Source organism: Malurus melanocephalus, unplaced genomic scaffold, assembly GCF_030028575.1.
Source record: "Malurus melanocephalus ecotype Western Australia unplaced genomic scaffold, MMel_1.1 scaffold_180, whole genome shotgun sequence".
Classification (NCBI taxonomy): Eukaryota; Metazoa; Chordata; class Aves; order Passeriformes; family Maluridae; genus Malurus; species Malurus melanocephalus.
Genome location: NW_026623412.1, coordinates 303,683 through 318,360, shown reverse-complemented (window position 1 = coordinate 318,360; position 14,678 = coordinate 303,683). Strand labels below are relative to the sequence as shown.

Here is a 14,678-nt window from a genome sequence, read left to right as displayed (position 1 = left end):
GACATGGAGTACCGGGTGAGACATGGAGTACTGGGTAAGACATGGAGTATGGGGTGAGACATGGAGTACTGGGTAAGACATGGAGTATGGGGTGAGACATGGAGTACTGGGTAAGACATGGAGTAATGGGTGAGACATGGAGTACCGGGTAAGACATGGAGTATGGGGTGAGACATGGAGTATTGAGTGAGACATGGAGTACTGGGTGAGACATGGAGTACCGGGTGAGACATGGAGTATGGGGTGAGACATGGAGTATGGGGTGAGACATGGAGTACTGAGTGAGACATGGAGTAATGGGTGAGACATGGAGTACTGGGTGAGACATGGAGTACTGGGTGAGACATGGAGTACCGGGTGAGACATGGAGTATGGGGTAAGACATGGAGTACTGGGTGAGACATGGAGTACCGGGTGAGACATGGAGTACCGGGTGAGACATGGAGTATGGGGTAAGACATGGAGTACAGGGTGAGACATGGAGTAATGGGTGAGATATGGAGTACTGGGTGAGACATGGAGTACTGAGTGAGACATGGAGTACTGGGTGAGACATGGAGTACTGGGTGAGACATGGAGTAATGGGTGAGACATGGAGTATGGGGTGAGACATGGAGTATTGAGTGAGACATGGAGTACTGGGTGAGACATGGAGTACTGGGTAAGACATGGAGTACCGGGTGAGACATGGAGTACTGGGTGAGACATGGAGTACCGGGTGAGACATGGAGTATGGGGTGAGACATGGAGTAATGGGTGAGACATGGAGTAATGGGTGAGACATGGAGTATGGGGTGAGACATGGAGTAATGGGTGAGACATGGAGTAATGAGTGAGACATGGAGTAATGGATGAGACATGGAGTACTGGGTGACATGCTTGCAGAAGGTGTGCTGGACCAGGTAGACTTCTCCAGCATCTTGATTTCAGTGTTTCAGAGCCCGGGCCCATTCATTTTTAGGGAATGTGTTTCATTGTGTTTCTCAAGTTACCATAGTAACTAAGCTACACTGTTTGTTATTCTGAGAGTGCCTGTCTTCTGCACAGACTTGGGCCTTTGTTCAGCCTGTTGCCTTTCATATTCTGCAGATCTCCCATTTTGCAAATATTCTCCCTTTTTCTTTTCCTTCTTCTTTTTCATTTTGTTTTGTGCATTTCTTCCCCCTCCAATCAAAGGTCATCAGACAGTCTGACCAGAGGCAGATGTGCAGCTCCAGGAGAAGTGGGAATCTGGGAGGGAGCACAGCCAGCTCTTAAGGGTGGGCAGCAGTCATTCTCCAGCCTCAGCTGCAAGTGTTGACATAGGAGAAGGAAGAGGGAATGCCAGCTGTTTGTGAATCCTCTTCTCGGATACCTTAGGCTGGATCAGAGGGCTGGGTGCAGCGCTGTGGGATCCAGGCCCTGTCCCCCTGTTGGAGATCAGTGGAAGAGAGGGGATGAGCTAAGGGAGGAAGGGATCTGTGCTGCTTGTCTCAGCCACCTGAGCCCCTCTGGCACAGCTGTGCCACCTCGCTGTGGAGAGGCTGCTGCTGCCAGGAGTGTCTTTGGCACGGTCAGCCCCTCCAGGCAGYGTGCCATTTGCCAGGGACACAGGGCTACTGTTGTCACTTGCTAATGAGCATCAGCACAGAATCCAGTACCCTCCAACGCAGAAGGAAACATGCACTTTGGACCTTTAGAGTCCTATTATCACTAAAGTTGGAAAAGATCACCAGGATCATCAAGTCCAATYATGAACACAGCATCACCATGTGCAGTGCTRAACCATATCCACRAGTGYCACATCCACATGCCTTTTGARCACTTCWTGGGATGATGATTCCACCACTTYCCTTGACAGGCTATTCAAATGCCTTGAGAGTAGGCAGGAGGATATAAAGCAAAAGCTTTGCACTGCAGCTGCGTGACTAGTTTGCTYGTATGGTTTGACTTTTTAATAAAATACCAGAAAACACAATATGCCTACAGATAAGAATGATGGGCACTGGCTGTGTACTTTGTGTGTTAAATGTGAATATACCAACATTAGCTGAAAAATGGCRTCATTATGTAAATATTGCAAGAGTCTCCACTCAGCAGTTCTTAGAGCTAATGACTCTACTTATTTTTGTAAATATGTTTTGCCTGTGATTAAGTGGGAATAAGCTGACCCTTCTCCTCTAACATTTCAATACTTCTTATGTAATGTTGATGGGAACAGCATTTTACAGATAATATAGCTGTGCATTTTGTGTCCTTCCCTTCCTTTTCCTGATCATAGCTCAGTTAATACCATGGGCCAAAGCGACTGCTGCAGTAGCTCAGTGTTATGCCACTTGCACCAYTTGTGCAAGGGCCAGGGGGGTTCACTTATTCTTTATTCCTTAGGAGAGGCATTTAATTGAACAACTGCAAGCCAAGTGCTGCCAGACTAGGCAAAGATCTCTTTGTTGAGATCTTCCCCCATCCCTGGGAAGGGGGTGGCAGAGGCAGGGCAAGGAAGCAGGACTAGTCTCAGGTAATCCACAGGTCTGCAGGGAAAGCCAGGAGCAATTTCCCACCCTTTCCCTTCCCAGCTTAGCACTGACATTTCTGTCYCGATTTCCCACAGATCGTGTTTGAGGGGTTTATCCGCAGCGGCCACTCGGGAGAGCTGGCCCTGGATGACATCCGGCTGGGCACGGACATCCCRCTGGAGAACTGCATGGGTACGTGCTGCATCCCACCATGGGGACAGGGRGGGACAGAGGGGACAGTCTGGCTGTCACTGGGTCACCTCTCCCCCGGCTGGGGTACCAGGAGTCTCTGGATCTCAGCCCATGAAAGGAATGAGGGCGACTCAGCCCCTGGGGGACGGGGGCTCTGCCTGCGCCGGTGTGAGGGGAAGGAAGCACATGTCTCTGCCACGCAGCACTGAAAGAGCAGCTAAAGGCTACTGAGCACTATTCTATGTGATAAGGACAAATTTAAAAGGAAAGTGCTGGACAAAAGAAGCCAGCTGTCAGTCAGTATTACATGCTTAGAGGGGCCGGCAAGTTCAAAAGGAGTCTTCTCTAATAAGAAAAAAAAAGCAGCAGACAGGTTTTACAGCAATGTTAACAGAATAACAAAAGAAATTTTTGTCCTAGAATTCGCCATTTCCCAAACCGGGCCAGGTAAAGACAGAGAGGACTTAAGAAAAAATAAAAAAAGGAGCAAAAACGTATGTTTCAGCAGTTTGCTAGTGGAGAAATTGCCCTGAACTTTTCCTCTAGCTGGCAGTCACGCTGATGGTTCTGGTTGCCATCTAGCTTGGGTGTGGATTTAGAGATATCCCAGCTGAGCATGGGGCCAGCAGTACTCAATTAGTGGGATCTGTGCTGAGAGCTGTGAGGTCCTTCTCTTCTGCATGATCTGGGAGTGATCTCCATGAGCACTGTTAAGTGTCTGACCCATCCTGAAGCCAATGGAAAAAGCAGAGATGAGCCTCTCTCCCTCTTGGCCTTTGAAAGATCCCATTCAGTGAAGGTACTCTCCTCTCCCCCACCAAGGGAGGATCCCAACCCCAGTAGGACAAACATTCTATCCMAAGGGATGTTTCTGGGTAGGGGAAGCCCCAGACAAGCCGTGCTTGGGAAGGGCTGGTTCCATTGCTTGTCCTGCTGTGAAGATGGTGCAGGAACCAACACTGATAATAAAACTGAGGACTGGGACTGCCCCAGAGATGCTCTTAAGCACCATTAGTCCCCATTTCTTTGATGCTTTGAACTCTGCTGGTCTCTCATCTGCCAAAGGAGCTAATACCTCAGATGTCAAATTCCCKCTATTTAAGGCTTGACAGTGATGTTTTAATCTCTTGCCTTCTATGGCATTAAAGGGAAGCAAGACYGATGATTAACACTAAAAGTATTTCCTATCTAACTTTTTTTGAGTTCAGTAATTCACCTAGCTCCAGTGTTACTGTATCTCATAAGCCTAAAGCTTAATATTTCAAAAACAAAAGCATTAATAAATTACAAAGTTTCAAGCATTTCCAGCACAAAAAATAACACCACACTGCTACACAAAATCATTTTACCCAATCTAGGAAGTTGAATGTGGATCTTAAAACCCATAAGGAATATTTGTTTCAGATCATTTCCAGCAAAGGGCTCCCACTGCAAACTTTAACAAAACTTAGGGGTCATTTCCGATTTCACCAAAATAAAAATAAAATGGTAGAGATACCATGCTGCTCTCTCTCTTTCAGAGCCATGAGAATAGCTGACTCCAGCACAGGCTACTGTTTTTTCAAACATAATCCTTGGAAGTAATCTGATCCCTTTTTAGCAGGAAAGAACGCTAATAAGTCACAATAATTCTTTCCTTTGACAAACGTGTCACTTGCATTTTGAACCCAAGTGATGATTTCACAGCACTCAGTACAGCCAGAGTCTGCTCCTATGACTCACAGGCATAATGCAGAAATAATCTAAAAATAATCTAAAAATAATCAGAAGTCTATTACTTCTGCAAGAAAGTAATCAGTAGTGAGTACCGATTATTGCTTTTCAGATCCAGTAATTTGTAATAGATTACCTCTTTAAAGTATCTTGAAGGAAGAAAAAATATCACTTGCCTTTGTTTCTTGTCAGTGTGAGATGGAGAGGAGCAGGGCATCACTGCCCAGAATTAACACAGTTCCCRTGTGAGTAACAGTGCCAGAGTTGAGCCAGAAACCAAACCACTTTTGGAAATTTAGGGGCTTTCAGGCTTTCACCACTGGGCCAGGTGAGGCTTGGTCATTGGATGACTCAGGCTGAAYCCAAATAACTCTCAACCACAGACATATTTTTCTCTGAAGTCTGTTTGAGTCAAAGCTTTTTGCATGTTTTGGTCCCAGCTGAGGCTGGGTTTCTGTCTGTCCTGCCTGAGGTTGCCTGAGGTCCAGCAGGAGGCTCTTGGGGGGCACCGTCTTCCCTTGGCCACTGCAAATTAACGGGGRCATGAACTGGAGGCTTGGTGTGTGATACTCCCCTCTCTCATACGAGTCTTTGTTTCTCCTCTGCAGAACCCATCACAGCTTTCCCAGGTGAGAACTCCCACTTTCCAGGTAAAACCGCACTTCTCTCGGTGGTTTTGTTCTGCTGGCATGGGCTTTTACATCGAATGAAAGCAATGTGTGTGATTGTACAAATAGCAAATGTTCTAAGCACTGAAATGACAAKTGTGTACTAAACCTCCCCCACCACAGCAGCAGGAGATGGCATCCTCTGACTCCTGCTAGGTGACAGGGAACAGGCAAGCAGACAAGTCCCCTGTCTTGGGACTGAATGGCATTGGGAAACCTGCCACCATGAGAGGCACTTAGCTCCTGAAGGAAGAGCAGCTAAGCCCAAAATGGGAAGACTGAGGAATAAAGAGTACTTTTCAACTGATTTAAATGGAAAAAAACCTGAAATCTGGTGGCAGTTATTCACATTATTGGGAGGGAAGGTGGTTCTCTAGTTCATAGATGCAGTGTTGAGCTGTTGGCAAAGCAGGGTGGGGCCAATCTGCTTGGAAGGGGAAGGGAATTGGGAGGTAGAAGTGGGAGAGTAAACWGCCATGAGGAGCTCTGAAGGTGGCAGTCAACAAAAGGAAAACAAGGTGAAAATGGTGCATTTAACAGCTTAATACCRGCCTGGAGAATAGAAACCAACATTTCTGTCATCAAACCTGCACGGTAGGAGAAAAGTGAGGAGCTCCAAAAAACTGCCTCTCTCTTGTCAGTGGGGGTGCTGTTTGTCTTGCTCTGGGGTGGGGAAAACTACCTGCTTTTGCAAATATCAGTTTAGTCCGAGGGGTTTACCTGTGCTTTGATTTTTAAATTTGTTTTCCTGCCTGCCTCTTCAGGAATGTGTCTGGGGGTTGTGTTGTGATGAAGAGCAAACTTGGAGCTCCCCTTAATTTTGAAAGTTGTTTTGTCAATTCAATCAACATGCCCTTTGCTTTCACTGGGGCATGATGTCTGTGCTCTTTGCAAGCCCTGCTGTGCTGGCAAACTGTAAGATAGGGCTGGGCTCTAYCCTAGAAGTGACTGCATTTCMRTGTGGGCAGAGCTGTCTGTYCTGGGTGCGTGCATCGGGAGCTGTGGCATTGAAGTCACAGGTGCCACTCTGTCCCTGGGGACTCAGGCTGTGGGCTGTTACCAACATCAGGGACAAGAGCAGGGTCAAACACTATATTTTACAGTCATACCCATACTGTAACAACTAGAAATTTAGTTCTGCTTGTTTATAGGCTGCTTATTCATCTGATATTCAGGCTTGTGGTGTTACTGAAAAGCTGCTGCAATATTCTCAGCTGACAGTTAAAGCCTCACAACACTTCATGACTTCCACCACTGCTCTACATCCTCCCAGGCCTGGTCTGGTATCTGTTTTGCGAACACCAACCTTGTYTTTCGGGATTTGTAACAGTTTGCACCTCTGTCTGGGTCCTCACATTCTATTCTAAAGTCTATCCTAAAGTCCAGATAATTCACATTGTTTGTCTTCCCCTTCAACCCCTGCCTGGGTGCTTCCACTTCCCATTGTATTCTCCAGGGCACACTGTCTGGGGAGCAGCAGTCCATGAGCACCATAGGCAGATGCCCTTACAGGCACACCTCCCCTTCACACTGCAGCTTGCCAGCTTGTTCCAGTGGCTCCTGCCCATTTCTGGCTCCCTCCAGGACATTATAGCATTGCTTGTAACAGGGGAGCAATTGTAATTGCAGCAAAACGTGGAAAATGTTTCCCTGGTTGACAGGCAGGAATAGATGGCACAGACGGATGGAGTGACCTGGGAAAGAGCAAAGTGCAGAGGGAAAAGATGAAGATGTGAAGATGAAGACTGGAGGCAATTGCATGATAATAATTAAACTGAAGGGGAGACAGAGATGCCCAACAGAAAGAGAGGGTAAAATGAAGGGAACAAGTCCCTTACTGGAGGAAAAAAAAAAACGAACTGGAGAGAAAAAAACTATGCAGGAATTACTGAGATGTTCTACAGCCCCCACTCCTGCAATTACATGATGAGCTGAAAAAGTCAGATGCCATTAAAAATAATAGCAAATCCTTCCTCTTCTGGCTTGGGAGCAAAGCTGAAAATATGTACCTTACAGGCTTTGGAATCACAAGGCAAATAATGAGAAGAGAATTGTGTAGGTGGAATATGTTTCACATAGTGGGTTGGGATTTTTCAGGACTAGTAAATTGTGCTTAAACTGTACTGCATGTGAGCATTGATGCATTTCACCCTTAAAGAAAGGGTATAACAATTGTCTGGAAGCAAGGGATTAGATAAATACCAGGCTAAAAGTAAGATACATTGTCCAAAGAATGTGGAGAAAAAAACATGGGGAGAATTTGCCTTTGGGACTCGTGGATTCTCTCCCAGCAGGTATCCTGAAATCAAGATAGAGATATCTCTCTGGAGAAATGTCAGGTAGCAGTTATGGGGTTGAGACTGACATTGGTTTTGTGGCATTCATAAAACCTTCCGATTAGATGAGTGTAATGCTTGCTTTCATCTGTGCTGTCTATGAGAAGTCCAGCTGTGTTGCTTGTCCACAGCAGTTAACGTCAGTGATTTTGGAAAGGAATATAAGCTGTGACACAGCAGTGGCAGAGCAAGGCRGGCAGCCCTCTAGGCAGCGTTCTGGAGAGGATTTTCTCCTTTTTCTTCCCCAGATGACTATTGTTTTTCCTTCTTTGGTTTTGGTTCTCACTGCAAAGCTCCAAAATTAGTCCCTACAGAGTCTTCCCAACAGAAATGAGAATGGGGCAGTAGCTGGCCGGGTTGGGGATGTGAGCACCAGCAGCACACCCACCTAAAATATCCACCCTGTAGGGATTAAATCAGGTTTCCACTGACTTGTGTTCCAAGCTGTGCCACAAACACAGCAGCCACAAACTTGACAGCAACAGCAGGAAGCAGTTCTTTATTAAGATGAGAGCACRAGTGAATAAATGACGAAGGGCGAGTGTGTGTGTGGCGGAAGGCAAAGGGGAGTGGAAAAATTATTAATTTAAGGTGGATTTTTTTTTCCATCTCCCCAAGCAGTGAACTTTTCCACTGATATAAAAGAAAACTTCCAGAGAGCAGCAGAGCCAGTAAAAACAGAGCAGATAACATCAGCRCTGTGTGCTGAGTGGCTGGGCAGCTATATTTAGTGGTTGGCAGTGTAAGGAAGAACAATCATTAATGTTGGGAATTGGCTTCGTTAGGGCTTTGAGACAACTGAGTGTGATTCCTTAATGACTTCAGTTGCTAAATGAACTCTCCAGACTTCTGCTATCTCCTCAGCAGGGCCATGCTGTGCGGAAACAGGGGCTGAGGAAGGGCTCTGCACCCCCCCTCACACTTGCAGCCTGGCTGGAACATCTGGAGTGGGTCAGGGCCAAACAASAAAAACTGTCCTGAAGCTGCAGCCRGCTTGAGGGATCCTTCCCACAAGCAGGACATGACACTGCTTCTGTCCATCCCAGACAGGCAGGGGCAGAGGTGCCTGGGGAAGGGGCAAGGGCTGCAGTTTGGGCACTGTGGCACATGCTCCTCTCTGACCAGACCCATGCTCTGTATCCTTGACCTTCAGCCGGTCAGTGTACAGCCATAAAACCTTCCTTCTGCTCTCTTGGGACTCAGGAGCTGTTGTCACCCCTGACACCTGCACCTCTCCCAGCCCCAGTTTCCACCATGGCASCTGGTGGATATCAGTGGTGTGAGAGGCTGTTTGTCTGTAACTCTCTCGCTGCAACAAGGTGCTATGTAAGCAGAAAGTGTCATCAAGCATAAACACAAGTGGCCTCTACACAGTGAGCAGCCCCATGATCTTCCTGGGGGTCATGCTGTCAGGGACAGGAGAGGTGCTGCTGATCCATTGGGGATGGTGTGGGTTCAGGTCTGGACCAGCTKGGCCAGCTGGATCTGGGGAGGGAGACACTGAGGGGGTTATCAGTGAGACTTARGGCAGCACTGAGCAGGCTCAGCCTCACAGGGAGCTGGCAGCAGCCCCCATGGGATGTCCCACACTGCCACCCCCCATGCAGATGGATGAAGGGCAGCAGCTGCTCGGGGAGGCACAGGGATGTGATGCTTTCACTGCCCACACCAGCGCAGCCAGTGGAGGTAGGGAAGGACATCAGAGGGCCACCTGCTCCCTACCTTTGTCATCCTCAACACAAAGCCCAGCCTGTATTCCCCTTCTGCAGGCACCGACAGGGCAGGAGGGACAGGGCCACCCTCACTCCTGATGGTGCAGGGCAGCTGGGCTGAGACAGGTTGAGAGCAGCATACCTGGCAGCTAGGCTTCTCCCGAGACATCTGAATTTCTTGCCGACAATGATAAATATGTGGGTGGTTCCCAGCCTCCTGCTCTGTAAAAACAGGATTTGTCTTGCTTGTGTGGGGTTTTTTTCTAGCTTTTGAGGTGTTTTTTGTTGTAGCTGTGYATCTGGGCGCAGTGTTCATTCTTGGTTTTAGTCCCTGTGCCCAGGTTTTGGGTAATGGGGAGGGGAGAAAAGCCTTGTGAGCAGCAGAGGAACCATCATTTTGCCCCATGTCCTGTGCCACGAGCAGCAAAGCTATCACCATCCCAAATTTCCCACCAATGCCTCTGCTGTTAGGCAGTGTTTGGAGGGGACAGCAGAGGCCTGTGCTGCAAGATGCCCTCRCTGCTGGCAAAGCTGAGTGCATCCTGCGCTGTTTTGTATTTTCCCCTTGGCTTCCTCCAAGTCTGTTCAGGAAACCAAGTTGGAATTTGGTAAACACAGAGCTCAGCAATGTGCTGACACCAAACCCAGAAGCCCCCAAAGTTGTGTTTGCCAGCCCCCCCTAGCCGGCCCGGGCAGGAAGAGAGGCTGAACACAGCAGGGGTACGTGTGTGCGGCAGCAGAGCAAACCCTCCGGGGAGTTTCCCTGGGGACTCCAGCCCGCTTGAAGTAGCTAGTAAATAAAAGTGGTGCAAAAATCCATCCCTCCCTCGTTATTTACAGCTCGCCCCCACGGCGTTGCTGAGGAGGTGAGAGCGGCGTGTGCAGGAGCAGCAGCGCAGAGCGGTCCCGGCCGTGGGGCACACAGAGCCCGGCGCTCCGAGGCGCTCCGGACCGCAGATGGGCGCAGGGCTGTCCGGGTGACCCGGCCGGGGACCGCAGCCCAGCCCCGCCGTGCCCTGCACACGCTGCAGCTGCAAGAGTAGGAAGGGTTGAGCGTCGCCGGGCTGAGTCTGGGCACTGCCTGCCTGCGAGTTCAAGGGAGGCGGGTGCTTTTCCAGCCCTACCAAGGTGTGTTGCTTTACCAGCATGAATTCAGAATCCTGGCTTGCTTAAGCTGCAGAGAGCATGAGTTTCTYTTCTGAATATTGGGTTGAATTTTCTAGCTCATGCCCTGTAAATAATTACAGCCATCCCTTCTGACTTTACGAAATAGTAGGGAAATTTGTGTAGGTCTGTGAACAGGGCACCTACTGRGACTAGACCTGTGTGCAGAGCACTTTCAGACAAAGAACTTCTCTGTCTTTTCAGCAAAAGCTACAAATGCTTCTCTCTGTAATCTCTTTCCCAGTCTCCTGTGGTAACTTCCTCGGCCTTGAGTAATTTCTCCGGTAATCTGAGATTACCCTTGTCTTCAAATTAGGACCAYGATGTGTTTTGTCACTGCTTGACAACATCTGCCATGTGGAGACAAAACCAGGTGGCTGATCTGRAGATGGCCAAAAAAAAGAAGGAAAAAAACATTCTTTGATGCCAGAAAAAACAGTAATAATAGTGTACATATGGAATTTGTATTGCAATCCAGGCAGCCTGATTAATTAAAAGGGAAGAGGAAGGCRCTTGAATACACGGGCTCAGCAAATACCAGGCTGTGCCCTCCCCTAGGAGCACACCCCGGATCTGGAGGTGGCTGTGGGACCTCTGTCGCTCCGTGCTGTACTCTTGAAAGCATGTGTGTTTCTTTTTGTGCATCTGCATGCCTCCCACCTAGCAACCCTGTTCTGTGTCTCCTCCCCAGGGGCAACCCTCCTGCCAGGGACCAAGCCCACAGTGGACACGGTGTCAGTGCAGCCCATCCCAGCCTACTGGTATTACGTTATTGCCGCCGGAGGTGCTGTTGTGGTGCTGGTCTCCGTCGCGCTGGCCCTTGTGCTCCACTACCACCGGTTCCGCTATGCGGCCAAGAAGAATGATCACTCCATCACCTACAAAACCTCCCACTATGCCAACGGGGCCCCTGTGGCCGTGGAGCCCACCCTAACCATAAAACTAGAGCAAGACCCCAGCTTGCGCTGCTGAGAGCTGAACAGGAACGAGAAAGCAAACAAAACACAAAACAGACAGACAGACAGAAACTAAGACTTCAAATACGTTGCCTCAGTTTTGCACTTTTTTCCTTACCTAGCATATGTGTGAACTCTTAGATATCTCCATCCCTTCTCCGTCCCCCAGCCCTTCCYGAATCTTTTACAAACTCTAAACTAATGCTGCATCTTGAATCGCCAGAAGAGACACACCGCCCCTTCACTTCAGAAGCGAATGCTCCCTTTCTATTACTTTTCAAGGATTCTTGGGGTGTCGGATGGGGGTTTATTTTGTTTTGTTGTGTTTGTTTGGGGAATATTTTTTTTGTTGTTGGTCAGCTTCTTTGTTTTTTTTTTATTTTTTCTCCTTCCAATGGCAACCTGCAAGGGAACTTGATGGTGAGCCTGGAAGTTTGTGTGTGAGGCTCATGTGGATGTGTGCTRAATCTGCATGTGTGAGTGTGCATGGGAGTGTGTGTGTCTGACTGACTGAATGTATATTTAGAAACAGCCCCTTTTTCATTTGCTTGTTGTTGCTTCCACTTGCACAGGGAATGCTTTTATTTTTGTTGTTGTTGTTGTTAATTTTCRCCCCTTCCCACCTCCTCCCTGGAAGGTCTGGGACGTGTTTATGGTGAATGCCCTGATTTGTTTACTTGGGGAAGAGAGCAATGCTTTTTTTGTTGCCTTATCTAGCTTTGGCTGGGTTTCTTGTTTGATAGTGTTAATGTCTTGGGTGCAAATTGAGAAGAGGCCAGGCTGGACAGTAGAAATGTCCACCTCTGATGGCTAGAAGAATCTAGAGAGGTCCATAGAYGTTCAAAGAGTAAGATCTCTCCATTTTATTCTTTCTGCAGCCWACATGATAACACAGCCATTGTTTGGAAGAGGGAGGGGAAGCTCTCCTCTTCCCCCATGCTCAAGTGAATCTATTTAAAGTTGCCTTATATCAGAGAAGCTCATAATGAATGTTTTGTTTGTATCTGTTAAAGCCAGCCTTAGGGTAACACGTAGACTTCAGCAGGTCTTAGTGGATGTTAAATACTGTAGTTTCTTGAGAATTGAAGGTTTATTTATTTAATAAGTATTCTCGCTCTGGGTGCTGATTGTTTTGCTTTTACATGGGGAAGGGGGAGAGGGCTCCTCCTTGTCTTTCTGCTAGAAATGTTCAAGGGACAATTATAGTTCCCCTTTCTGGGTTTGTTTTTTTTTTTCCTTCTGCCCAATCCATAGCTGCTGAATCACAAAAATTGCCCATTGACTTTCTAGAATGTCAGTTTTGCTTTTGCTAATGTTCTGCTTCTTTGAGCACCAGTAACATCTAGCAAGCCAAGCCCAGCCAGTGCACCTGGGGGGCCCAGCTATTGCTGCTGCTTTAACTGGGGAGGCGAGGAGAAGCCTCCMACTGTTGAATGGCCCAGCGTATTGTAGTGGAAATGCCTTATATAAATTACTGAATGATGACATGCAAAAGTGGTTTGAGTTGTTAATCCTAATCTGTTTGCAGGCAAAAAAAAGTACCTCTGGTGAGCAAGGTTCTCCATCTTGTTTGTGTCCATCTGTGATGAGTGATCATATACCCCCCCTCCCCYTTTCTAAACTTGCTAGTGCCCACCCCTCCTCTGCCCATTAACATTGCATAAATGAATCAAGATGAGCAGCTCTGTTAACCTCCCTGCAGTCTCGAGCTGCCTTTTGGTCTGGGAAAAAAGTAGAAATACAAACTGTGCTTAAGTGGTGTTGGCCCCTGTTGCAGCATAGCCTGATCCCGAGGGGATGTCTGTCAATGGGGGTGTCACTCTATCCCCCTCCTTGCCTTAATTCATGCAGCCAGTTTGAGCCAACAGATGTCAGTGCGACCCTCTCAGCTGCAGCAGTGTCTAAAACAAGCAGGGAGTGCAGAAAAGCCCGGTGTGATGTGCCATGCTGAGCATATTTGGCATGGTGGGTGCTCAGAGCACCAACGCACCCGGGCCTGGCTCCTGCAAGGTTTTTGAGAGCAGCAGGAATGTGCCTGTCCCATAGGGCCAGAAAGGACCCAGGGAGCTCCTGCCACCTGGAAGGCAGTGCCATTGAAAGGTCCCTGGAGAGGGGCTTCCAGGGCCAGGGAATTTTCACTGTGAGCCTCCTTGTCACACAGCAGTGGTGTTGCAGTGCASCTGGCTTGGGATGTGGAATCCCATCCCCCTCAGTCAGCTGCAAATTAAAACAGATGTGAAATACTGGCATGTGCTAACTGCATTTTCAGGTCAGCCCAAGCCATGTCAGCAGATTATATTGTCACGTTTCCAAAGTCAGTTCAGCCTCCCTAGTTCCAATGATCTCCTCACTTTGACCAGGTTCACCCCCTTAGACWTAGCAAGTGTGCATTGATGTGTCAGAGAGGAGAATATGGCACCCTGTCTTTCAAACCAAAATCACCAAAGACAAAACAGAAGGTCACTTTGAGATTTTTATTCCCAGTTCTCCCTTGCTCCTCGAGCCCTGACATCCCCAGCATTGCCCAGTTGCCTGTGTGTGAAAAATATCTTGTGGAAATTTGAAATTCTTTGAAGATGTATTGTGTGGAATGTAATAAAATGATGATATTTTTATACAAATATCTGGGGTTTTTCTTTCTTCTTCTTTCTTTGCTAATGAGAATGCTTTTGGTTGAAGCAAAGCAGAGTTTCAAAATTCTTTGGAGCATGAGGGCTGTTTCTTTTAGCCAAGTGAAGCTCCTGTTCCTGCTGTGTGCAGACCCAGCTCCCAGCAGWGCAGCTGCTGTGTGCACCCTGCCTSGCTGCACTCAGGATCAGGCCATTAATAGCAGCTTTTAGATCCATTACATTTGTACCAGTCCTTAGTGGGAGTTTTGGGAGGCTGGACTGACTCTTGAGATTGTTTGGGGATTTCACTAGCTCTGCCTAAGTGCTAAATTGCTTGGTGTGATTATTCAGAATTTCTTCAGCTGGGGCCCCTGGAGACAGGACATCCGACTTTCCAGGGTCCCTGGGGCTGGCTAGGCTGCCAGCTCAGCTGAGCCACATGCTCTGTCCCTGAGCACAACAAAAAATGGGTAAGCCATCACCAAAATTAATAATGAAACCAGCAATGGCTTCCTCTTCTGTGCAGTCCTTGTCTCTGCGTGTCAGACTGTGCAGGAGACCTGCRCGGGAGTGGCCCGGGTGTCACTGAGTGTTTGGACAGGTGAATGTCCCCTGCTTTCCCTCCCCYTGAGTCCTCCCAACCTCTTACAGGGATCTCTGCTGCAGCAGYTCTTCTCTAGATGCACCTTTCACCCCTTCAGCAGAGTCAGCAGCATCACATTTACTGTGAAATATGTTTTGCTGCCAGTTTGAGAGGTTTTTCCTTCCCTCCTTCATTTATTTTCCTTCTATCATATTCTTTACCCTGGCATAAAGCTCAGCTTTGCAATGAA

General features: G+C 48.0%; 1 protein-coding gene across 4 annotated transcripts in view; it reads left to right on the top strand.

Moving 5' to 3' along the window:
• NRP2 (neuropilin 2) overlaps positions 1-14,678 on the top strand; it is an 88,991-nt gene that overhangs the window by 64,427 nt on the left and 9,886 nt on the right. For 2 of the 4 annotated variants that reach the window (XM_057372861.1, XM_057372860.1), the window contains exons 14-15: positions 2,591-2,687; positions 5,009-5,029. In XM_057372861.1, the coding sequence (XP_057228844.1) occupies positions 2,591-2,687; positions 5,009-5,029 (118 nt within the window). Of the gene's footprint in view, positions 1-2,590; positions 2,688-5,008; positions 5,051-10,971; positions 13,885-14,678 lie in introns of those variants that run through there. The other 2 variants (XM_057372862.1, XM_057372858.1) reach the window with 2 other exon arrangements.